Consider the following 26,254-nt stretch of genomic DNA (forward strand, 5'->3'; position numbering starts at 1 on the left):
AAATCCAAGCATTGGCATATTGTGTTTCTAAATTAACGATACAACTCCATGAAAACACTAATGTATTGCTTTCTTGCACCACGTTTGAAGAAATGCTCTAAACAGGCAACCACATAAAATGTTTAAGAAAGAAAAAAGTTTGAATCGAAAAAGCACACTGAGAAATATCTTGGACGCATAAAACCATTTGCCCTTGTCCGTCCGTTATCGAGATAAAAGGTATTAAAGTCTGCAGAATTTAAAAAAAAAAAAAAACAAATTTAAAGACTTGGTGCGAAAGTTTTCATGCACTTTCACCGTCTGCACTCATCTACACTAAAAAAATTCCGAAACGTTACTGAGTATTTCAGTGTAACGTGTCAGGATTTCAATGGTTTTTATCCACTTCCTGGAAAAATCCGGTATTATTGCCAAAAAGTTTCCTGAATTGCTACACTTTGCTCGAATGCACACTTCTCACTAGTGTAAAAAACATTTTTAGCTTCCAGTTTAAAGATTAACTATGCGTATTTATAAAGTGAATCGGCTTCAGTTTAGTTACTGCCCGTCCATGCTGATTATAAGCTTCGAGAAGGAGCGAATAAGTATGGACTACGCTGCTTTGCAAGAATTGCAGGCGAGTAAAATTTTCGATACCTGCTTGCAATTCTGGCTTAGCTTTGGCCATGTTTGCAATACTGCTTATGGAACTTCCTTAATAAATCAGGAAGGGACCAAGCTATTACATTTTACCTACCAAAGTTTATTCTAAAGTTCCAGAGACACGACTGGCTTCAAACGGGAGGATTTCTGAATTTTTAAGGAGGTTTCCGAGATAATTTCAGTAAGGTTACTGAATATTAGCGGAAAAAGTTCCTGGTTTTTGCAAAATATGTAACTGGCAGAAATTCGGCACATCAGCTGCCCATTATTTTCCAGGAACGTTTCTGAATCGTTTTTACAGTGTACAAATCGTAGGAAGAGAAGTAATCCATTTCTCACCGAAACTCGCTAAATCTGGCGACATTTTTTACAGTTTCGGCACACTTTAAGATCACATATTTCAAAAATGAATCCAAGGGAGGGAACACAATTTATGCGTCCATAAAAATGTTCTACAATGTTCTTTCGATTGCTACTTATTTATTTATTTATTCATTTTGTTTTCCTTATTACATCATCGTGTGGTTTCCAGATCAGATGAAAGAATAACCATCATTTCCTGAAAACTGGGTAATAAAGCATATGAAGAGGTGCGTCAACTTTACAAGCAAAAATTCAGAAAACATCCACCATTTAAATGACTCCACCCGACCTAACACCCCTTGACTTCTTCGCTAGGGGTTACATCAAACATCTGATGAACAGCGTTAAATTAGCAAGTCTGAATCAGCTGTGTAAGGATAATGGACGCACTCAACAGCATCAATGCTGAGCAACTAAAGCAGGCGCTTCGCTCAATGGCTGAAAGTTTCCCTGTGTGTGCGTTGATAAGTAAATTGCTATGTTTATACGTTTCTTGTTCTATGCATGTATTCATTTCCTTCACTGAACATGCTGATCATGAAAATGGATCGATATTTTTAGAACATCCTATTCAGCAAATGAGCTTTGTGCTACAATACAGTAGAACCTCACAATAAGGGACGCTAAGGGGACCAGAAGTTTTGTCCCTTAAATAGAGGTGTCCCTTCTTCGGAGGTACATGAAATTATGCATGCAGTATATTAACTCAGTATAACTTCATACTAAACAAACTATTAGCATTTGAGATAAAATGCTGAAAATGATTTATACTGAATGCAATTCAAAAGTAATTAAATTTCAAACGTTACTCTTTAAATAGTTAAAATTTAATAAAGAAATTGGCAATGGTATAGTTTTGTTACATACATGAATTATTTTGAAGTAATTCCATGACTGAACATGAATGTACATCATGAACTTGTTCGATTTCATGCAATTTAAAATTAATTATCATGTAAATTTCAATTAGAGTTGACTCTTCAAGTTAATTTCACGAAGCTATTCATGAGCCGTTGATTATCCTTCGGCTGTTAGCCTACTTGAAAAAAATACTAAGAGGGGAAAACATGCATGCAAACTTTAGAAAGAAGTTCACAGTACATCGTATTTGTATACGTTAACGTCTAACTTAATGCCTCTAAATTCAATATTTTGTATGATGCATTTGCACATTTATTGTTGTAAGTTTTCTCTGTAACTGTCCCTTAAATAGAGTGTCCCTTATTCAGAGGTAAACACATGGAGGTCCCAATTCAAAGGGACTGGGACCAGAAAAAATGTCCCTTAAATAGAGGTGTCCCTTATTTGGAGGTGTCTCTTACAGGAGGTACTACTGTATAATGAAAGTGAAGAAACAACGTGAATAAACTACAATTCCAAAGAAAATACAGCGTATAGCTGTTTCAGGGCTACAATGTAACGTCTACATTAGTTCAAACAAACTCAACCACACCAAAAAGTCGACAGAACTGAACAACGATACGTGAATGCCGATAAATATACCAAATGGAATTTACACATAAAAAATAACCAACCAATAGGAATTTACACATAAAAGACGACAACCAACCAATTGGCAACTTCTATTTTGCTGATTGGTTGACCCACTTGGTATATATATAATGGTGTCCACCGTGGTGTAGTTAATTTCTCTCATGACTTTCTTGTTGTGCGGTTGAGCGTTTTTTTTTTTTTTTTTTTTTTTTGCACTGATGAAGAGGCTCTATTGTAGCCTTAAAACAGTTATATGCTCTATTTTCTTGAGAATTTGTGCTTTATTTACGTTGGTTTTTCACTTTAATTATCCTGTTTAGACTTGAGTTTTCAGGCTATGTGCTAAAACAGTGTTGAGAGGCACTTTTGGTCTCCTGAACAGTCACTTTGCTTTTAGTAATAAGATTTATAAAAAGAGTGAATGCATCTATACAAAACTATTTGCTTACACTTACCGTAACAGTAGTTATCTTTTTCGTAAGCTCTGTCCATGCAATTACACCCTTTCTTACCCTCTGAAATATAACAGCCTTGAGCCAAAGGCCCGCAGTCACAATCTGTGGGGGAAAACCATTTATAATTATTTAAACAAAGTTCAACTACATCTCTCGTAGATTTTTTTTTTTTTTTGCATTTCTACGAAGTTTATAACCACCACCGATTTAATGCTAATGACATCGAACATTATCTAAGAAAAAATATGCAGTTTTCTTTCATTTTATTTATTCGTATTTTTTCTTTTGCATAGAGAAGATTTCTTGCAACCCTTACTCGCGTGCATGTGCAATAATTTGCTATTTTTATTCTTCGTTAACGTTTCTTTCATTTATTTTCAACATAAATATATTAATTGCGTCATTTCCTCATTAACGTTATTAAACGTTACTGTACACTCAGTACCAAACATTATTACACGTTGTTGATGCTTAAATCTAAAAGAAATTTCGGTCGTATTTGTAGAAATGGCTTCGCGAAAAATGCTTCGAGTAAACTTTTCGTCAATTTGACGCACATTTCGTGAAATTTGTGTATGAGTTTGTGACGTAGCTAGAAAAGCATCATCAAAATGACAAAATTTGTCTCATAAACAAAAAAGTGAGCAAGAGGGTTGTTTTAAAACGCCCACTGCAACGCTTTTTCTGCTCAACGAAAAACTTTTAGGGGAAAACCCATACGAAATAAATACAGCACTGATAGCGCTCATCCTTGGCCGATTCTAGAGATCCTATATACGGAGAGATTGGACAACGGCGCGCCGATCTCCGCCATGTTTAGTCCAAGTGTTGTCAGCTCGAAATACTGCGTCGTGTGATTTTTTAGCTTTCCCAAGGAATATAGGACATTAAATCTTTTAAGTAGAGACTTATTTTTTCTTCTCCTCGTATTTTCATTAATCTAAGTGAGTTCAAAGTATGGAAATCCGTCGCCAATCGTTTCGTATCGTCATAGCTCTTACAAAGAAAATTTTTTTCTCAAAAACTTGTTCATAAAGATAGAAAACAAACAGATATTTGTGATCTGCACATTGCATTTCATTAATATCATAACTAACTTCCATTTTTTTCGATACATTGTACAGTGATATTTGGTGCAGAAGATGCATTACGGTCTACGGGGAGGGAGCATCTTTGGACATAAGATGGCCGCCGTTCCTAAGTTGTCCAATCTCTCCGTATTAAGGATCTCTAGCCGATTCCATTTCAAAACCGATTGAAAATAGGAGAAAGGAAGGTTGCTGTAATTAAGTGTTGGCAAGACAAGTTTTTTTTTTTAGTGAAGCGTGTCGGTTTTTGTATACAAAAAGAAGAAATGGTGAAAATAAAATTTGCGGCACCAGTAACAGAAATGCTTACGACATCGCTCTCAGGTTAACTCAATTTTCTGAGCCTTTTTATGTATATAGACTTTTAAAATTATTTCTCTTTCATGCAACTACATCTTATCTAACGTGTGGCTGCTTCTGGATTCTCTGAATTAGTTAAATCTATTTTTATTCGCTCAATTTCGAAAAAAGGTCGAACCCCCAGTAACAGACATCGACAATTCTGATAATATCCAGTAACGGAAAGGATGAGTAATGGACAACATTCCCTTTTTCTCTTCAAAATGTGAAAAAGTTGTTTATTTTTAGAACAAAAACCCTATTAAATTTAAATGAACACTAAAACACCGGAAGACGTCGTAGTGGCTGTTCAATGTTAATATGACCTTCCACCACTGCCTTGTACGGGGGGGGGGGGAACCCAAAAGTAACCGGATTTTTGTTTTAAAATATTTATATATTTGTTTATTCGCAAAATTTCTTTTGTCTCTTTCAAACTGTTCACCTTTGGATGATATACACTTGTTAATTCTTTTTTTCCACTGTTAGAAACTCCCCTGGAACTCTTTAAGTTTGATCATGTTCAGTGCACGTTGCGAAGCAGTTTTTACAGCCTTTTCGTTACCAAATCGCTTCGATTTCAGAATTTTTTTCATCCTCGCCCTACGAATTCGCTGTTTTTGACTCTTCCATTGAGCGCTAACTATGTTGAGGTCCATTATAGAGCATACGTAATCATGAAAAGATGAAACGAATAAACTAACAAGTTTTCGCAGTAAATTTCTAAAGAACTCTTTGGAGAAATTACACTTTAAAAGAAAAGGATATACAGGTTTTTAACCTGCAAGACCTTTATTTTCGCAACCGTTGGTTCTAGATATATACTTCCTATTGCAACAATGTTCAAAATCAGATGAAGAGTTAAGATATTGAAAGTTTGAAGCAGAAATGAAAATGAGTCAAAAAATACAACATTTTACTTTTTATGCGGGCCCCAGGTCCCCTAACTAATATTTAGAGAAATAATCTCCATTGAAAACTACTACTCACACAAAAAACTTGACAGTTGTGCAACCAAAACTCAAGGAGATATTCTAGTTTAAAGTTTTAAGGGACCATACAGAAGATGAGATTGGAACTTATCGCCCTTTCAAAAGAATGACAGGTCGTCAAAGTAAGAAAAACAAGGTATTCAAAAAATAAATGAAAATATTATGCCTTGATACGCAAAAACACACTACAAAACCTCGAACAATTTGAAAAACCACACTCTATGCACACATATAATTTTAAACACCTATTAACCGCTATATTTTCCCCCAAAAGGTGTTATTGACGGCTAGTGAAACGTGGTGTAGGTCACAAAACGCTGCGTTTCATATTTCAGTGAATATTGATGGTACTAATTTCAAACTTTTTGTGTTGGAATTATTTTTCAATGGAGATTATTTCCCTAATTGTAAGTTAGGGGACCTGGCGCCCGTACAAAAAGTTAAATTTTGTATTTTTTGAAGGGATTAAGGGGTAGTAAAGGGGCAGTAAAGAGGACATCCTGGATGTCCCCTTTACCTCCGGCTTCTTAAGGTTTAGATGGGTGAGAAAGGGTGGAATGGTTTCCCCTGGATGTCTCTTATCTTACGATACCAGTATTGACCTGGTAGACGTTCCCAGGCGGCATGAAATAGGGTTACAGAAAAACAGAGGCGCAACGAAATTCATAATATAGGTAGTAAAATAAAACTTAAAATTAAAAGCTTCAGAGAAGAAATATAGGCAGTATATAGTAAAAGGTATTCATACAGAGCTGCATTCCGCCTATTTCTTCTTTCAATTTTTAATTTAACTTTATTAGCTGTTTTAGCATTAACATAAACATAAAGATATTAAGATTAACATCCGTTTTTGAGAGTTGCAATCGAGAAATCATATACTTCTTTTATTTCATAATTTTTAGTGAGAATCAAGCTTTTAGAAATACTACTTCGAATTAAAGAACAGTTTATTAATTAAAAGTTTTAATGTAAAATAAATAAGTTTTTACGTTTGAAATTTTTTTGATGCTTAACATATTTGAACTTTCTATTAAGCTTTTGCTGTTTGAAACACCTTGTTACCTATTATTCGTTGAAAAAAAGGGGAGGGGGCTGGTATTGTGTGTGTGTGTGAGAATTGTGTTTTGCTATAAATGTAATACTCATGACGAGATAAATGCTTTTTAATGTTAATCTTTTTTCAATATTTCTGATTTGTATGCTCGAATTTGAAACCACTTTTGCAAAAGTATAGTGAAAAAAAAAAGCTTCTAAAACGTCCACAAATATATGCTTGCTTAAGTTCAGACTTGAAATTAATGTTAAATTTATTAATAATTTATTCATTCATTGTTTTTTTCGGCAACAGTTAAAAAGCGAAAGTATTATAACTTATTAATTAAATTAAAAACAAATTACAATTTACAATTAAAAACTGGAAGCAAAACGCAGGGATTATGGCAGAGAAAGTTAATTGAAATAATTATAATCATTAAAATAGAGGATTAAAGATAAACAAAGAAATGCATTGAGATTATCAAAGAACAAGTAGCATCATAAATTTGTTCAGATGGGCTGACACAAATAAAAAGCATGATATATCTTAAGAAATTACAAAATCACTTAAGGATCAAGTTGTGGAACTTTGCCTACGAAACATAAGTTTTGAAGCTATGCTTCTTATAGTACGTAACAATGAGAGTGAACTGAAAAAAAAAAAAAGAAAAAAGTTCCATCTGCTGCCTTTAAAGCGTATGCGCAGAGTTTTGTTTATGTTAACTTGTTTAACAGTTCATCGTAGCAAAGCCTCCGTGGCGCAATCGGTTGGCGTGTGTGGCTGTTAACTGAAAAGTAGGAAGTTCATCAAACTCATCTGGGAGAGGGATATATATTTTTTTTTAAATTTATTTATTTATTTATTTATTTATTTTATTTATTTATTTATTTATTTATTTTATTTTTTTTTTTTTTTTTGATGTTAAAAAATGGCAGTCGCGGATTTTTCCGACAAAGTTATGTGTCAATGGAATAACTTGAGCTTGCAATAACTTTGCTTCAAGGCGCCTTGACGGGAGGTCACCGTGGCTTCCCAAACGTTTTCTAATTTGGCAAAATTTGGAGTTCTAATTCAAAAAAATTATCATTATTCTGCGTAATTTGGAGTTTTATTTGGCAAAAGAATCATCACTCGGAGAAATTTGGAGGTCCATTCGGCCAAATTTTCATCGTTTGACCAGATTTGGAGTTCTATTCGACAAGTTGAACATTTCTGACCTCCCAAAATTTGAGTTCGGGACGCCCCTGTTGACAATGTTGAATTTGTAGTTTCAAATTTATTAACAAGCTCAATTCGATTTGTTGATTCAAGACACCTTTAACATTATAAGCTTATCCTTATTATAGGCAATGATCGAGTAATGCTCCTGACGTCATCAACAATGAAACTCGCTTCACGGCATGATAATTCGACAATACGTTTTGGTAATGTTTGACATGCAGGGAAAGGCTTTATTGTGACGAGGCGTAACTGGATCAGGTCACTTAACAGTTTTACCGGAAACACTGTCATTTCAGGGGAATGAAGAAACGAAAAAGTGGTCAACAATTAACGCTATCTACTGGAGTTGAGGGTTCATCCAATGGAGTTTGGGTTAAAATGTCAACTATCAAAATCTTACCAAACAGGTAATTGCTTCGTTAAAATGTAGAAGCAATTTTTACCCGTCATACCTTGACGGGCGACTTTCTAGTTTATACAATAAAAGCAAAAATTCTGCCAGCCAGACCCGATACTGCGATTCTTTAAAAAAAAAACGAGCTAATGTGTGCATCACATGACTTCCTTTTACTCCAATTTAATGTCATTTTCCCATTATTAGCAATTTTAATGTGATTCAATAGTTTACTCTCTAATTATCACCGATAGTGGCCAAATCGAAACCAGATTTTAAAAAAAAAATCGCCAAACTTGTCACCAAGTTGGCGACAAAACTTGGCGACCAAAAGACGGGCGATATATCGAAAATGCGCGCCAAATTATAACACCACTTGAGTTTACATCGAAATTAACAATGAATTCCCTCCAAAAAGGGGCAAAAGACCCCCTTAGGAACATCCGAATGCAACCAAAAAGGAAGGTGCACAACTAGACCCCACTAGGTGTCCACGTACCAAATTTAAACTTTCTAGGACACACCGTTTTTGTGTTATGCAAGATACATACACACATACGCACTTACGCCCATGCATATGTACATACAGATGTCACGAGAAAACTCGTTGCAATTAACTCGGGAATCGTCAAAATGGATATTTCGGGTGTCTGTACGTTCCTAGGCATATATCCACGTGTGGTCGAGTCGAAAAAAAAACCAACATTCATTCGGGGGTGAGCAAAATAGAAATTAAGGTCGAATTTTGAGTGAAAATTTTTTCGCGAATACAATACTTCCTTTTTTGCAAAAGGAAGTAAAAAAGTTATTTTTTCATGACCTACCTAAGCATTTCTTTGTGATGGTATCGTACTCCTTCTTTTCTTCAGGACAGGTGCAGTAGCCTTTGTAGTTATAATGTGAATACACGCAGACGGCACCTTCGTCATCCCCACAATCAACCTTCCCGTTTACACAGTCGTCGATTTTTTCGCAGAAATCTCCTCTGGTTCCTGGCCAACAGCGACAAAAGGTGGCATCGTCATTTGTGATGTCACTGTCGTCTCTTTCCGGGTCGTTGCTGTACCTTCTGCACGTGGAATCACTCTTGCAGTCAGTGCCATTACACGGTACTACGCAAAGAAAAGTCATTCAATTTCATAATGATGAAGCATTTTGTGTGCAACAAATAATTATCCATTTCGATTAAAAGTTCTCAAAGTCTATTGCAGAAATTGATATTGTAATGTTATAAATGTGCAATACGAGTTGCAATGTTTTTTATTTGGAGTCAAACGTACCAATTTTTGTTTTCCTCAATAATTTTCCCTAGAAATAGGCTTGCCAGACCTCCCGGTTTGACCGGGACAGTCCCGGTTTTCAAACAAAATCTCGGCGTCCTGGCCGGTTTACTTCATGTCCCAGAAAAAGATAAATTTGATTACAAATGACCAAAAAGGTCTAAAAATAATTAACTTTGAAGGATTATTTAGGTTAGGATAATTAATACCAGATTAACTTGTGAGGATTTTTACAACAGGATTAAAACCAAAAATGACTGTCTAAAAAAGTCCTATAAAAGAAGAAATTTAAGTGCCAGATAATTTATTTCAAGAGTTTGTAGGAAAATTCAATGCAAAAGAGATGGCTTCTCTGAAATATTATTGTTCAAAAGAACTTCTTACCAAGGTATTTTAGTCGTCCGGGAGACCTGGTCTCTAATGTTTTCCTGACCATGTACCTAATGTCGTGAGTTAAGAATTCTCCGAAGAATTAAGTGCCCGTAAAAAACGAAAAGTTTTAGAAATTAAACATCTGGATTCAAGTATCTTCAAACTGTTTTAAAAAGCGATGATTAAACTTTAAAAACCAAATTAGTAAAGATTATATTAGGTAAAAAAGTTTTGATTAAGCTCACGCATCAATGAGCATAATATATGTGCTTTATTTGAACATTTTCAGACAAAAAAACTTACCTCGACACATTTTCGTAACTTTGTCAAAGCGTTTAGTCTCAATCATGCAATTGCAGTTCACTTTTCCATTCGTAACGTTAAATACACACGAAACATCATCTCCGCTTCCACATACCTTTTCACAATCACTTATTACGTTACAGAAATCTCCAGATAGTCCATCTCTACAGCGACAAAATTTGTTCTTGCTAGAAGACTCTTCTACGCATAAACTGCCGTATTCACAAACGCTGTCATTCACGCATGTTTCTGAAAAAGAAAATATAATGCAAGAATTTTTTTGTGATCTCATATATTAAAACTATCGAAAAAAAATATCCGTAAGAGTCTAATCTTAAATCAATAACACCCACCTAATATTTGGTAAAACCATCACCAGAAGAAGTAAGCAGTTCATTCGGACAAAAAAGGTTCATCACCTTTGAGAAGTATGGACTTTACTGGCTGTAGTTGAAGTAAAACCCTACCCACGTATTTCGTTACGGGACTGTCAATAAATCACTTTTTACATTATATTTGAAACCTTCCCGTTTTCTCACAAAGTGTCACCATTCACCTTCCCTTGTCAAATGCCTACCTATGGTTCATAAGCAAATTTCATAAGAATGAAAAACGTGTGATGTCACACTTTTTGCAACCCCTCTCTACCCTTTGTCACAAAGTGCCATATTTTACCTTCTTCCCACCCCCTTTTCACGTGTCAGGCTATTTTTATAGACATACTTTTATGATAAGATGTGATGTCAAGCTACCCCATCCCTCCCTCTTATCATAAAGTGTCACACTTCATCTTACTCGTCTCTTCCCTTGTCACGTGCGAGGCAATTTTTTATAAGCATCTTTTAATAAAAAAAAATGCGATGTAACTTCTCTTGCTACCCTAATCCTGCCCCTTGTCACACTTCATGTAACCCCCCTCTCTCTTTCCCTTGTCACACTTCATGTTACCCCCCCCCTCCCCTTCCTTTGTCTCATGCCTGACTATTTTTCATAAGCATATTTTTATGGACAAGATGACTGATGAAACAATACTAACTACCCCTACCTTCCCCTGTCATAAAATGGTACACTTCATCTTACTGTCTCCCCTCCTATTGTCACATGACAGGATGTTTTTCACAAACACATTTTTATGAAAAACATGCGGAATGTCATAGTTCTATCTACCTCTTCCCTCCTTTTGTCACAAAGTGTCACACTTCACAATACACCCTTCCCTCCCTTTGTCACAAAGTGTCACGCTTCACAATACCCCTTCCTCTCCCTTGTCACATGGAAGGCTATTTTTAGCATATTTTTATGAAAAAGATGCTTGATGTCACACTTCTTGCTACCCCATCCCTACCCATTGTCACAAAAAGTCATGGTTTATCTTAACCCCACCCTTTCTCTTGTTACATGCCATGCTATTTTTGTAATTATGAATTATACTTTATGTGTGTGATTTGACACTTCTCTCCACTCCCTCCTCTTGTGTCACAAAGTGTCACACTTTGCCTAAATCCTCCCCTCGTCACATGACAAGTCCTTTTTCAGAAGCACATTTTTGTATTAAAAAATGTGTGATGTCTCACTTCTTGCTACCCCATCCCCCCCCCCCCATTGTCATAAACTGTCAGAAACTGTCTCAATGTCATAAACGCCTTTTCTACCCCTCAAAGCTGGACATCATTTATGGACGATCCCTATGTAAAACTAAAACATATTTACCTCTGCACATCTTTAATGTGGAATCAAACTTCTTGCTTGTGTCCTGACATTTGCAAGCAGCATTCGTTTCAGAGTTAGAGTCATACACGCAGTCAACACCCGAGCCAGTGCCGCAAAAGTCTTTCACTTTGCAAGCGTTCACTGTGTCACAGAAATCTCCGCTCAAGGTATTATTGCACTGACAAAAGTTCTTCCCTTGTTCGTCTGGAAGGCATGCCATTTCATTCTGGCACGGTTTTGTTACTTTGTCACATTGTTCTGCAAAGAAACAAGTTTTACCGCATATAAGATGGACTGACAAGTAAATGATCAAATCCCAGTGAATATATCAGCTTGTAACGAAGAATAATGATGATAATAGGATTTCAAAAGTTTTTAAGGGAATTCGGAGCAGTCACTGCTTCTACGTACTTCCCAATATAGTCAAAAAAAAAAAAAAAAAAAATGTATATCATCAAATTTTCAGTTGAAATATTTTAAAATACTAATAACTTTAAAATGTGATTACTATCTGATATTAAATTTCAGACTTTTTGTTCTTCATAATCCGAATTCAAACTTAAAAAAAGTGTGGTGAATGGAATAAAATTCAAGAAAAGGTGTTAAATCTAAAAGCGCAAGTTTGAGATGAGAATTGCGATCATACAGCTTGAAGTCAAGTCCGAGAATACTTGGGTTGATCTAAGGCTCCTATATTAGGGGAGCTGATTTATCCGACATTTTGGTTTCAAATTTGTCGGGCGAAAAAAATAGTATTTGTACAAAAACCTCATTGCAGAAAACTGGTGTCCAAGCTTTAGATCTGTTGCTTGATTGATGTTTGATTATTTTATTCTGTAGATGAAGACGATCAATACAAATTAAAAACAAATAAGGTGTGAAAATGAGGTTTATTACAGTAAACATTTCCCGATACATTTTTGTTGAAATTGTGAACTAAGTTATCTTTCTAGATTCACCTTAAGTGCCATTTTACTCAAATTAACATCAATTGTTTAACATAACAACCAACGAATATTATAACGTATTTATTAATACTAGAAACAAGGTTGGAACCAATTTTGTCTTGGAACCAAAATGTCGGATAAGTCAGCCTGTCCTTTTCAAGGGACTCTAGGTTGATCTACGGAATTTAACTGGGATTGTTTTGTCACTAAGAGGTGAATTTAGGCAGTGAGAAGCAAAGGGATGTGACTGGTGTTACTATTAGCTTTCCCTTTTCTGCTCAGTATGACACTTGAATCTTCAAAACATTATTTTGATGTTGCATTTACTGTCTGTGCAAATATATTTTTCCAATTTGTTTCTTGGAAACTTACTGCATATTGTTTTCATTATATACATATTAGGGTGGTCCTTATTTTTGAAGTTGTAGATATTTTATATGACGCCCCCTCAATTTGTTCCATTATACAAATAAATGATCCATGCAAAATTTTAAGTCAATCCATGAACATTAACACGTGCCCCTAGGTCCCCCTTTTTTGAGTTTCGATGAAAAAATTGCGGATTTTCTCATTTTTATGTAAAAATATTCCTAGATTTCATATTTAAAGTAATTTTGAACTTCAATAGATGTTGCTACTTCCAGACCAACCATTCTCTCACTTTCATTCTGTAAAATTTTACATATTACATAGGGTACATGTACACCAAAGGCCTTGGGACAGGTATACCGCTATTCGCGCTCGTTTCAAACCAAGCGGCAGGGGAACACTTCTTTCCACCAAGATGGACACAAGGGATTCTAAAGGCCATTAATGAATGGCCTAGGCCATTAATGAATGATTTTTGACAAAAACAAATTGTCTCCTCCAGGCTTTGGGGGTGTTGATTTAGAAAATTTTCTGTGTATGTAATAGGTGTGGCAAATAGGGTCACTAGGTTTCCATGCTATAAATATAAGTAATGACAATTATATTTTAATTCGCTGTTTTTTTTGTTATATTCTTAAATGATTATGCATTCTTATAATTTAAATTTTGAAAAATCCTCGATTACCCTACCATAAAAATAAATTATTTTCCATATCTAAAATATAAATTTAAAAAAAATTCCACATCGGAATAATGTAAAAATCTATACTTTAAACTGTGTTTTATTTCAGTACATAGTCCTTTATTATCATCAAATTCCTCTAGCAATTCACAAAATTTAGAAACCGAAATGGGTATCTATCCTAACCTGTTGAACCTTTTTTCTATATCTGGTCTACCACAACGCAAAAAAGCTTGACAACTATTGAGATCTGCTCGCATTTCATCAATGTTAGACAAATGCCATATTAGGGACAAAGATGCTGCTCATTTATTAACAGCCTATGTAGATGCAGTAAATTTAAATCCAAATAACCTTATGATCAATCGTACATCCCTTAAGAGAGCAAGAGAAAATCTTCGAGAGGTAAAATCAGATTTCATGAATTTAAATTTAGATTTTTTAGTTATTCCCTGGGACACAAAGCTACATCCAGATGTAACTGGAAAAAAAAACGCTGATAGGCTTACCATGATAGCTTCAGGTTCCAATGTTAAACAGCTACTCAGAATTTCTGAGATATTTCTTCAGTTGTATATGATATCTTAGATGATTGCTCTTTATTGCTAACTGTTCAAGCTGTAGTGTTTTATACAGCGGTTTACAATACCGGCCGTATAAATTGTGCATGCAAATTTTTTAGAGAAAAAGCTGAACGATGATATATTGGATTTGTATTGCTATCATCATGCACTTGAAATCGTACTGCAGAGTGTCTTTAAAGAAGTTGTTGCCTTTCTTAGTTCTAGACTCGATATTCCATTATTTAGGCGCTTCAAAATTCAAAAATTACACATACCACTTAAATTCTAAAAGAATTTGATGACATATTATTGTTCATAGAAAGCGGAATTAAGAAATATTACAGAGAATTCTCATGACGTAAAATAATATTTCTTGGTGAAGTCCTCCCTCCTACAGGGATATGTTTTCGGCAACCTGGAGCTTATCCCTGACCCAGAGGGGTGACAAAAGGAATTTCTTGTTTGAAAATTTATATATTTAGGAAGCAATTTAAATTGACACTACATGAAGAGAATGCCCGTAAATGCTGTTTTACAGTTAAATGTTGTATGAAGATATAGTTTTTCGCCGCAACTCATTCTAGGCCTTTTAAATTAATATAAAGTCTAGTGTCTAAAAAAACCTGCAGCGTACAAAATGATGACAAACATGCAGCAGAAGCAGTGATTGAAAAATTCATAAATCACTTATTGTACTTAGGGGATGAACTAGTAGCTTTGTCCGTATTGGATGAAGGAATTAACTTTGAAGATAGGAAAAGACTACTTCAAAAAATGCTTGCTGAATAGGAAGACGTGTCTGATGACTGTATAAAAAATTTCAGATAACAGTAGATGATTTGGAATACTTTCTTAGTAAAGATCTTCCTCTTTATAGAATCAATTACAAGTCAATAAAACTGTCTGATAAGTTACAAACACCAAAAGATGTTTTCCTATTTGATCCTGATTTATGACAAAATGAAGGCAGCTATTTAAAGGGAAGAGATATCGTTAAAATGCTGAAAGTTGTGAATGATACAACTGAAAGAGGAGCACAATTAATCGATGAATTTCACAATCAATTTACCAAATATGAGTCACAAAAGCAATTTAGTATTTTACAGACAGTCCAAAACTATCGGGAAAAAATGCACACGATTGAGATACATTGAGAAAAGAGTACGATTAATGTTAAGTTTCTAAAGGACTATTTCATTCTTATTCAATGTAAAATCTTTAGACGATCTGAAGTAATTAAAAAGATTAATTTTAGTGCTACCTCGCTGTAAAAATATTTTGCAAACATAGGAGAAACGATGTACGGGGTCTAAAGTAAAACCTCGAAGATTTGTGAGAAAATTATAAAAAATGTTAAAGTTCAACGTCCTAGGGGCACGTGTTATTATTGACCGATCGAGTTCAAATTTTGCACCGATTACTTTTTATTATAGTGTCACAAAACTAGGGGGCGTCACTTGTTGAATTCCGAATTTTTTTTTCCCATATAAATAAGAACCATCCTAATACATATATATTTTAATATACCATTAAATAGCTGTTTGAATTTTGAAATATTATTTGGAAATGAAACTGCATTAGAGGTCAATGCAACTTGTTTGCATTCTGCAAATTTGTTTTGTTGCTGATGTCAAAATGTGTGAATTCTGATATTGATTAGAATATTAGAACTGGAATTGTTAGTCAATTTTTAAAAAATAAATCCGAGATAAAAAAAAAATTTCTCAATTTTAAATGGTTATTACCGATTACTTGCTCAAAGTTCTATATTGCTTTGTAAAATTAAACTTAGACATTATATTTTGCTGCAAAAAGTTATTTTAATGATGCATTTGCTGTTTACATCATTCAAATGTGTAAATATATTCTTAGATTTGTTATCAGGAAACTTTCTCCACTATTTGTTATCAATATGTAAATGTTACATATTCAAACTATTAAATAGTTCTTTAAATTTTGAAATGATAATTGGAAATACAGTAAACTCTATTACAACAAACTTTCAAAGGACTCTATAATTTTTTGAACTTTGTTGTATTGGAATTCCAGCGATGGAATGGCAATGTAAATGGAAATTACTACCCCCTGTATTTTGTAGTAAGTTTTAGCCCTGGCTTTAGGGGGGTAACTTACTACAAAATAGCTTGCTTTGCCATCAAACTTTGAGTTGAACCGCACCATTGCTGCGGTCTCTCATCTGGTTTGCTAATTCTGCATTAGCTACCAGTTTGTTTGGCTCTCTTGGCTCCTTTAAGAGGTTTTTCGCCTCCAGCTCATGTGATTCCTATTCCGGGATGATGAGTGCTAAAAAGCACGAAACTGCAGTCCTCGGAAGGAATAACTGAGCTGGTGGTGTATTTTAAGTATTTCTGCCTTAGCCCTGGCTTTAAGGCGGTAACTTACTACAATGTCACATATATTCCTTTTTTTTTTATCATAATATATTTTCGTAAGGTAACAGAATAAAGATTGCGATAAAATTTTGAAAAAATTATATTTTACCTCTGCAAGTTTTCGTTGTGTAATCAAATTCCTTTCCTTCTTTACATTTACAAACTGGCTTGTCTGTTTCGGCGTCGTAAACGCAATCTACGTCTTTTTCATCTCCACACAGCGGATTCTCCCCAGTACACACGTCGATAACCTCACATCGATCCCCGCTGAAACCTTCTCCACATTTGCAAAATGCCGGATCTTCTGTTGTTGGACAAGTTCCCTTGTTGAAACATGCGGTATCAGCGTCGCAAGTAGCTGAAAGAAAGAAAATATGTTTGTCGATGAATATCGTTACAAATTCTGTAAATAGCAATTTCTTTTATAATTAATGTGTTGTAATCTGGCTATATTCGGCGTTTATGCCATTATCTTTCACCTAAAATTATCTTAGTAATTTAACCTCTAAATAGTTTCTTGTGATGAATATACAACCCCCTTACGTTCGAATGAAGTATACGGTATATGTTTGCCAATTAATATTGTTACAAATTCTGTAAATAGTAATTATTTTTATAATTAATTTGTTGTAATCTGGCTATATTTGGCGTTTATGCCATTATCTTTCACCTACAATTGTCTTAGTAATGTAACCTGTAAATAGTTTCTTGTAATGAATATACAACCCCCTTACATTCGAATGAAGTATACGGTCCCTCCATTTCTGAAGGATAAGATTTGTGAATGAATAAAAAAGAAAATGAAACGAAACTTCGGGAATCACGTGGAATGTTTGAGAGCTCTCTTTCGAGAGTTATAAATAGCCATGGCGGCGTCATTAAAGTTAGTCTTCACTGAACCGTCGCGCTGGAGAATGTGTAGTGCATTAGCTCTGTTTTGCGAAGTCGTTGCGCTGTGTTTTTGCGTATTTTGATGTGAATGCGTGTGTTACTGTTGCGTTCACGGTGTTACTTGATATTTGCCTAATTGCTGAGAATAATTTAGCAGTTGTTATCTACATTTCTTGTACATAGTTGTAAATAAATCTCCTGTGTTTTCTCAAAAACTGCGTAGTCATTAAAGAATTTCCTGAAGCGACTGGACTCGTAACAATATAAAATGGTGTTACGCTCTATTGCGTTACAAATGAATTAATGTTGGTAAAGTTCTGTGTAAAACAACTAAGCTTTTTATGCTTTTTCAAAGCTTTATTTTTTAGCTACTCTAAAATATTAAAAAAAATCTCCTTGAGTTTATTTCTTCTTCAGTCCAGGGAAAAAATTCTGCACTGTAGCCGTCTTCAGTTTTTCACCAATGTGCTACTGTTGCAAAAAATACTTAAATACATAGAGATTAAATATAGGCCGGTCATGTGACTGATATTTGTTGATACAAACTAAATAAAAAAAAACAGAATAAAAAATATAACCACTTCAAAATTAATGAGTAACAGATTGAGAAAGTAAAAAGGAAAGTAATTGTGGGAGAATGCGTTTAATAAACGAAAAATGGAGGAAATGTTTTTGAAAGAAAAATGTCAGAGAGGAAACTGTTCGGTTGGATATTGTGCTACCGATTATGAAGGGCTGTAAAGATAAGAAAGAAGATTTTTTGCTGCCACTGGATCTATCTTATATCGTGACGCTCATTTTTACTTCCTTTTACAAAAAAGTAAGTATTGTATTCACGAAAAAATGTTCACTCAAGATTCGGCCTTAATTTCATTTTGCTCACCCCCGAATTAATGTTGAGTTTTTTTTTTTTTTTTTTTTTTTTTTTTTTTTTTCAACCCGACCACGCGCGGATAAGTGCCTAGGAACGTATAAACACCCGAAATATATCCATTTTGACATTCTCCGAGTTAATTACAACGACTTTTCTCGTGACGTCCGTCTGTATGTATGTGCGTATATGCGTATGTATGTCGCATAAACTCAAGAACGGTATGGCCTAGAAAGTTGAAATTTGGTACATAGACTGCTAGGGGGGCTCTAGTTGTGCACCACCCCTTTTGGTTGCATTCAGGTGTTTCTAAAGGCGTCTTTTGCCCCTTTTTGGGGGGGAAATCATTGTTAGTTTCGATGTAAACTCAAGTGGTGTTATAATTTGGCGGTCACTTGGCGATATATCGCCAGTTTTAGGTCGCCAAGTTTTTATCGTCAAGTTGGCGACAAATTTGGCGATTTTTTTAAAAATCTGGTTTTAATTTGGCCACTGGTGGTGATTTTTAGAGCGTAAACTATTGAATCACATTAAAATTGCCAATAATGACATTAAAATTGGAGTAAAAGGAAGTCATGTGCTGCACACATCAGCTCGTTTAAACTTGGGTTTGTAGTATCAATACATAATTATCATTTAGCTCAACAGTTGTCTAACTTGACTAAGAACACCTAAACTGTTATTTCATTTTAAATATTAATTATTTTTTAGATAAAAAAAGAACATTTTTTATGTATCTCACTAATCATGGTTTACCGTTATACCATTATTGCGATAGCAGTCTTAAACTAACTACATAACGCCTAGATATGAATAGCACAAAACAAAAATGAAACTTTTCATGATATAAACGAGAACTATTTTTGGTATTTTTAAAATCAGTCGATGATTTATGTTAGCTTGCATTGAATTTTTAAGGAAAGATATTCAAAAAAAAAAAAAGGACTTAGACAAATGACTGCTTCCGATTCTTGGATATTCGACTCCGACTCCTTTATCTCAAAATGAGATTGACTCTGACTCCGACTCCGACGCTATGGTTTTAACTGTGAAATAATTATTGTTGATATGATTTGCTTTTATTTTCATGCTAAAGTTTTAATGAATTTAGGTATTCAGTTTTCGGCGGATATACTCGAAGTCATTAATGTTTCTGAGTCATTCCATTTCAAATCAGGCAGGCAGGTATGAAAAGTGTCATATGACCATCACCGTTTTTTTTTGAAAAAATTACAGTAGTTACAACTAAGGGACATATGAAATATCCCAAAAGGATTTTGCAAGAAAAAAATTTTTTCTTCAGTTACAGCCTATTAAAATTCTGCACAAAATCCGCCATTTTGGAAAAAAACGGCAAAATACTCCATTTGAAATGGACAGTATTTCAAAAGTATTTAACACATTTGAATAATTCTTTTTTTCTAAAAATAAGTAAGAACCCATATATCTTCTAGACATCGTTTTTTAAAGTTTAGTTAGGTTTTTTGATAAAGAAAAAAATTCATTTTTGCGGAGAAAAAACTGCATTTTTACTGATTTTATGATTTTTTTTCTCCATGAAAAAAAAGTTTTTTACTAAACGGAGATGGCAGTCTAAAGCCCTTATATGATAGTTTCATAACATATTTTATTATAATCCTTCGATGCATACAGCCTCGGAAATGAAGTTTGAAATTTTGAAAATTTTCAAAAATTAGCGATATTTTGAAGTGATTTTTCTCAAAAACTCCATTTTTTAAAAAATCTAAAAATTGGCTCATTTGAGCCCCATACAATGCTTAACAAGTGGATAGAGACCGCATCCCATATTTTTTCTCATAAAATGTTTTATGATTTTTTGAAAGTGACCTTATCGCCCATGGCATGCATGTAAAATAAAAATGTCTAATAATTTCAGTCACTGAAATTCTGATTATATTAATGCCTGATAGCTACAATAATGGTGCACTTTATCAGCAACAAATAAAATTTTACTGACTTTTAATAATATAGCAATATCAAACCGCTTCGGATGACCCAGTCAATTCGTCTTTTTGTACTGCGTTGCATAAATATTTTTTCCGCTGATCAGCGCCTAATTGTTATGGGAGCTGAGCTCCCATACTTCCATTTTTGTTTCACTCAAGTTTTTGTATTTGAACCGAATTCAGGCCATTTAAGCATTAAAAGAAGTTCTGAAGACTATAGGACTCCTGCACTTGTTTTGTTAGAAATTGGAACCCTGGCTATAATAGCTACCTTTGGTGATCTGTTTGGTTACCTCAACTTACAACCATGTTCAATTGATTACTTCTCTCATAAAACAGGTGGGCTTTTTAAATTCTTAAACTACAGGTGAGCTTTGCGGTTTGAATTTAGCATACATATTCTTACGTATAAAATTAATCATACGAGGTAGGATCCAAAAATTATGTGACAACATTCGCCAATGACAACCAAAGCACGAAATTAAAATGAATCGTTTTAAATGCATTGTATTGTTCATCCCTTTGATGGTTTCCCCTGCCACGTAATTGAGTTAAAGAGAAAGAGAATCTTATGAAAGAGAAAAAATATGATTCGTTGCTGCATATGAAAGTAACGGTGAATGCATAACTTTGGAGACAAAATAAACTAATATTTAGAACAGAGGAAAGATTTTAGCTGTTACTGATAAAGTACATCATTATCGTAGCTATTATTCATTAATAGATTCACCAAAGGCTCTTCTATAACTACACACAGAATCTTACAAAAAGACGAATTGACTGGGTCATCAAAAGCGGTTTGTTACTGGTATGTTATTGAAAATCAGTAAGAATTTAGTTGTTCCTGATAAAGTGCTCCATTATTGTAGCTATTAGTCATTAATATAATCAGAATTTCAGTGACTGAAATTATTAGACATTTTTATTTGACATGCATGCCATGGGCAATAAGGTCACTTTCAAAAAATCATAAAACATTTTATAGGAAAAAATACGGGATGCGGTGTCTACCCACTTGTTAAGCATTATATGGGGTTCAAGTGAGCCAATTTTTAGATTTAAAAAAAAAAATGGGTTTTTTTTGAGTAAAATCACTTTAAAAATCACTAATTTTTGAAAATTTTCAAAATTTTAAACTTTATTTCCGAGGCTGTATGCATATAAGGATTATAATAAAATGGTATGAATCTATCACATAAGGGCTTTAGACTGCAATCTCCGTTTAGTAAAAAATCTTTTTTTCATGGAGAAAAAAATCATAAAATCGGTAAAAATGTAGTTTTTTTCGCCGCAAAAATAAAATTTTTTCTTTATCAAAAAAGTTAACTAAACTTTAAAAAACGATGTCTATAGGATATATGGGTTCTTATTTATTTATTAAAAAAAAAGAATTATTCAAATATGTTAAATAGTGTCCATTTCAAATGGAGTGTTTTGCCGGTTTTTTTCCACAATGGTGGATTTTCTGCAGAATTTTAATAGTCTGTAACTGAAGAAAATAAAAAATTTCTTGCAAAATCCTTTTGGGATGTTTCATATGTTCCTTAGTTGTAACTACTGTAATTTTTTCAAAAAAATCGGTGATGATCATGTGACAGACCCTGCCTGATCTGAAATGGAATGGCTCTTCTACATAAAGACATGCGCAGACGATTTTTTCTTTTCACAGTGAAAATTATTTCTTTAATTGACATTTTATTGTTTTTATTTATTTTGGGAAGTGCATTAATACAAAAAAAAAATATTTTTGGAAACAGGGGAAAAAGAAACGATTTTTTTTTATATGATGTATTTATTTTAATGATGTATTTTATTATTATTAATTTTGAGCTTATTAATTTTAATTATTATTTTTTCGTTTTAAAAGCTTTTTAAAAAAAAATTTAATGGGGAAAATTGTATTAGCTGCTTTGTTTAAAAGATGCTGCTATTTTATTTGTTCGTTTATTTATTTAATTATTTATTTATTTTTGCGCATCTAATTTTTTAGATGAGTGAGGAATATATTTTATTCTTAGAAATCAGCTTAAAATAATTAAAAAAACATGTTTGAAACAATTTGCGATTTTGGCTATTTTTGAGAATATTGATCAGGTACTAGAAAGTAGTATAGGGTTTACGGGAAAGTAGGCTCGTTTATTTCTAGATGGAACTTCTTGTTTGGATATGCGACTTCAATTTCGGTAAACTTCTGAGAGATCTCCTCCACTGCAACGCTCAAATAACGCCCTCTTTGTCATTAAGAGTCATCTAAACTGATTTTCCAGAACTGCAATTTCGAAAAATTTATGGGAAGAGCCCCCTGAACCTTCCCCCTTCCTAACACAATCAAAGACAATCTGCAATTGCCTTTTTGGAGTTTCACTTTCGAAAAATTGCCGGGGAAATGCCACTGAACTTCTTCTTCCACTAACATTACCAAAGATCTATCAGAATTGCGTTTCTAAAGCCACAGGTTCGAAAATTTAAGTGTAGCACCCCTCTTCCTTCCCCCACTCTCCTCAAAATCATTAAAGATTGTCTTAAATTTGGTTTTCAGAGCTTCAATCTCGAAAAACGTTCCTGGGGAGTGATTCCGAAAACTCCTTTCCCTAACGTCACGAAGGTCGGCTCAATTGCGATTGTAGAGCTTCAATTTCCGAAAAAATGCCTGTCCCTTAACCATAGATAGCCTGAAATCGCAATTTTAAGACTTCAATCTCGAAAATTTTCCGAGTTAGACCTCGAAACTCTTCTTTACCTAACATTACCATTTAGAGTTTAAAACTGCGTTTTAGAACTACTATTTTGAAAACGTTTCGGATTAAAGTCCCCGAACCCGCCCACTCTCCTTTACATAACAGAAAGAGTATCTACAGTTGCTTTTTTTATGCTTCAATTTCGAAAAAAAATGCCGGGGAGGGACCACCGAATCGTTCCAATCGAAGTCACCGAACCTTCCCAATTAATGTTTAAAACTGTGTTTTTTATAACTACAATTAAAAAAAAATTTCCGGGGGAGAAACCCCCGAAACCCTTTATCCGACTGGATATTATACTTCCGACAAGGTTCAACTTGCTTTACATCCAGTAATGACTCCATCCAAAACCAAAAAAAGGGTGAATCCACTCTCTGTATTTTCACACACACACACACACACACACACACATATATGTTTAAAACAAAAATCTCTAAACTTTTTTACTCATGGGGCCATATTGTAAGTTTTTGGAGGTGAGACTCGTCAACAATCCAACAATATTTCGGTTCAGATGGCAGTAGTTAGCGTTACCCCTACCCTCTCCCCTCCCACGTTAATTTTCCTGGGAATTGGAAACTCGAAAAAGTCCTTCCTTTGACTTTATTTGAAAAAGAGAAATTTTTTTTTTTTGGGGGGGGGGGGGTGGATTTCCGCTATTGAGCTTAGGGGGGGGATGGGCAGGACACTCCTGGCTGATCATGTTTCTGAGTTTCAAATTTAAAACTTAATTTATCTCATAAAAGTGGCAAGAGGTATTAGTACAATAATATTACGGGATACTGCGTACCCCGTCTATATGGTTTTTTTTACCAGCACTTTAACACACATAAAACTTACTTGTGCATTTTTTCGTCGCTTCGTTGAATTTTTGACTTTCATCATCACAAAAGCAATAAGCATCTTTGTTCTCAACATTATAGGAACACTTTACATTTTTACTTTTTCCGCAGAGCTTCCATAATTCTGTTTTATTTTGACATTTGTCAACCTTTTCGCAAAAGTCACCAGAAGTTCCTTTGGGGCACGAGCAAAAGTGTCCCTTCTCTGTTTCTTCACATTCTGCTTCAAACTTGCATGATCGCTCGTCGTCATCATCAGAGCAGGTGGCTGTAAAAAATAAAGCAGTATTACATTCTCTTGAACGCTATAAAAACAACAGAAGAAGCATAACTGCATATCTTAATATTGAAAACATTTTTCCTGTCTGTGTTCTATATACGGCGTGGTCCAGAAGACTGCATGTGCAGCTTGGAACGAAGTGGTGTGGGACGTATATTTCAGGCACAAAGAATTAGCAAATATATGAATTTTTTAGGACAAATGACAACGCAAAAATAGTTGGATTTGGTGCACTTTGAATAACTCAGAGTTAGAGAGCAGTAAGAAATATGTTGAGAGAAAACGAGCTAATGTTGTGCATCACATGACTTCCTTTTACTCCAATTTAATGTCATTTCCCAATTATTGGCAATTTTAATGGGATTCAGTTGTTCACCTCTCTAAATATCACCAACGGTAGCCAAATTGAAAACCAAACTTAAAAAATAATAAATTAAAAAAAAATTTAAAAAATCGCCAAATTTGTTGCCAAGTTGACGATCAAAAGACTGGCGATATATCGCCAAGTGTCCATCAAATTATAACACCACTTGAGTTTACATCGAATTAGCAATGATTTCCCCTCAAAAAGGGGTAAAAGAACCCCTTAGGAACATCCGAATGCAACCAAAAGGGAAGGTGCACAACTAGGTCCCACTAAGAGTCTACGTACCAAATTTCAACTTTCTAGGACATACCGTTTTTGAGTTATGCGAGATACATACACACATACGCACGTACATACGTACATACGGACGTCACGAGAAAATTCATCGTAAATAACTCGGGGGTCGTCAAAATGGATATTTCGGGTGCCTGTAGGTTCCTAGGCATATATCGGCGTGTGGTCGAGTCGAAAAAAACTCAACATTCATTCGGGAGTGAGAGAAATGGAAACTAAGGCAGATTTTTGAGTGAAAATTTTTTCGCGAATACAATACTTCCTTCTTTGTAAAAGGAAGTAAAATGGCATTGAGTTGTTCCCTAGTGCGTTCGTAGGACAAAAGGAGAACGTCCTCCGCGAAGGCCTGAATCTTGGTGTGTCCTGGCCATGGATCTGATAGCAGCAAAGCTACCACAGTTAGGCATTAGTAGAAGCAACTACAAAACACCACTTGGCGCAGTATAATAGCCTATTAACCCCTCCAGACCTGGTGTCCGGTATACCGGTCATACACTTTAAACAGCTGCTAATCATTTAATAATTGATTTAATTAGTTGATTTTTTTTTGTAGTTGACTCTTTACATTCTACTTATTATAATCTGTGAAATAATTTTTCGTTTTGGTACTGACAACACTGACATATAAGGATTGAGAGATAGAGAGTGGCTCATTTTTCCAACCATGGATTTTCATCTGAAAAGCGAGGTTTTTTTCCTGATTTTTTAAAAATATATAACCTTTAATTAATCGATTCAAACGCTTGTATTAAGTATTATAATGGTTTGTAGAACATTTTATAATGAAGTTTGCTCCGTATTTTATCGTTTTTGTATATGAAATATTGATTTCAAAAATATAAGTCCGGAATATTGGACGTGCCATAACTGTTTTAATTTTTCTCCTACAAACTCAAAATTTTGTCTATAAAATACCCTTTACCATAGTACACTGTGTACCAAATATCAACATTTTTGGTCCAATGTTTTATGACTCCGACTGAAGGGGTTAATTTAGGCGATGATTTTTTTCTATGGCTAACAAACAAAGCAACACATTCAAGTTAGGTAGGCGTGAATACTCAAAGCAACTCACTTCGACACTTCCGGTTCTTTTCAATATAAACTTGATTTTCATCCTCACAGTCACAGTAGGGCTCTTGTTCCTCTATATTGTATTTGCAAATAGCTTCGTCGTCCATCCCACAGAAGTTTTCGATATCTTCGCACTTGTCGATCGTCTCGCACAAATCTCCTGAAGTTCCTTTCAAGCATTTACACAGTTTTCCTCTGTTTCATCCACACACTGTCCTCCGTTTTCACATGGATTTTCATCGCTGCAAGTCTCTGAAACAGAAAAAAGGAGGGGGGGGGGGGGGAGA

At 34.4% G+C, this 26,254-nt stretch overlaps 2 protein-coding genes across 2 annotated transcripts in view; both read right to left on the reverse strand.

Moving 5' to 3' along the window:
- Positions 1–2,840: 2,840 nt before the first annotated feature.
- On the reverse strand, positions 2,841–26,099 carry LOC129227547 (neurogenic locus notch homolog protein 1-like). The gene is made up of 7 exons (XM_054862127.1): positions 25,969–26,099; positions 23,951–24,220; positions 16,753–17,001; positions 11,690–11,947; positions 9,980–10,228; positions 8,849–9,136; positions 2,841–3,056 (listed from the first exon to the last, which is right to left on the reverse strand). The coding sequence occupies exons 1-7, from the start codon at positions 26,072–26,074 to the stop codon at positions 2,893–2,895; spliced, it is 1,584 nt and encodes a 527-aa protein (XP_054718102.1). The 5' UTR covers positions 26,075–26,099; the 3' UTR covers positions 2,841–2,892.
- Positions 26,085–26,254, reverse strand: part of LOC129227548 (delta-like protein 1) — a 36,701-nt gene continuing 36,531 nt past the window's right edge. Inside the window, exon 8 of the mRNA XM_054862128.1 lies at positions 26,085–26,219. Coding sequence (XP_054718103.1) covers positions 26,140–26,219 — 80 coding nt within the window. The 3' untranslated portion in view covers positions 26,085–26,139. The remainder of the gene's footprint in view (positions 26,220–26,254) is intronic.

The sequence above is a fragment of the Uloborus diversus genome, chromosome 8 (assembly GCF_026930045.1).
Source record: "Uloborus diversus isolate 005 chromosome 8, Udiv.v.3.1, whole genome shotgun sequence".
NCBI lineage: Eukaryota > Metazoa > Arthropoda > Arachnida > Araneae > Uloboridae > Uloborus > Uloborus diversus.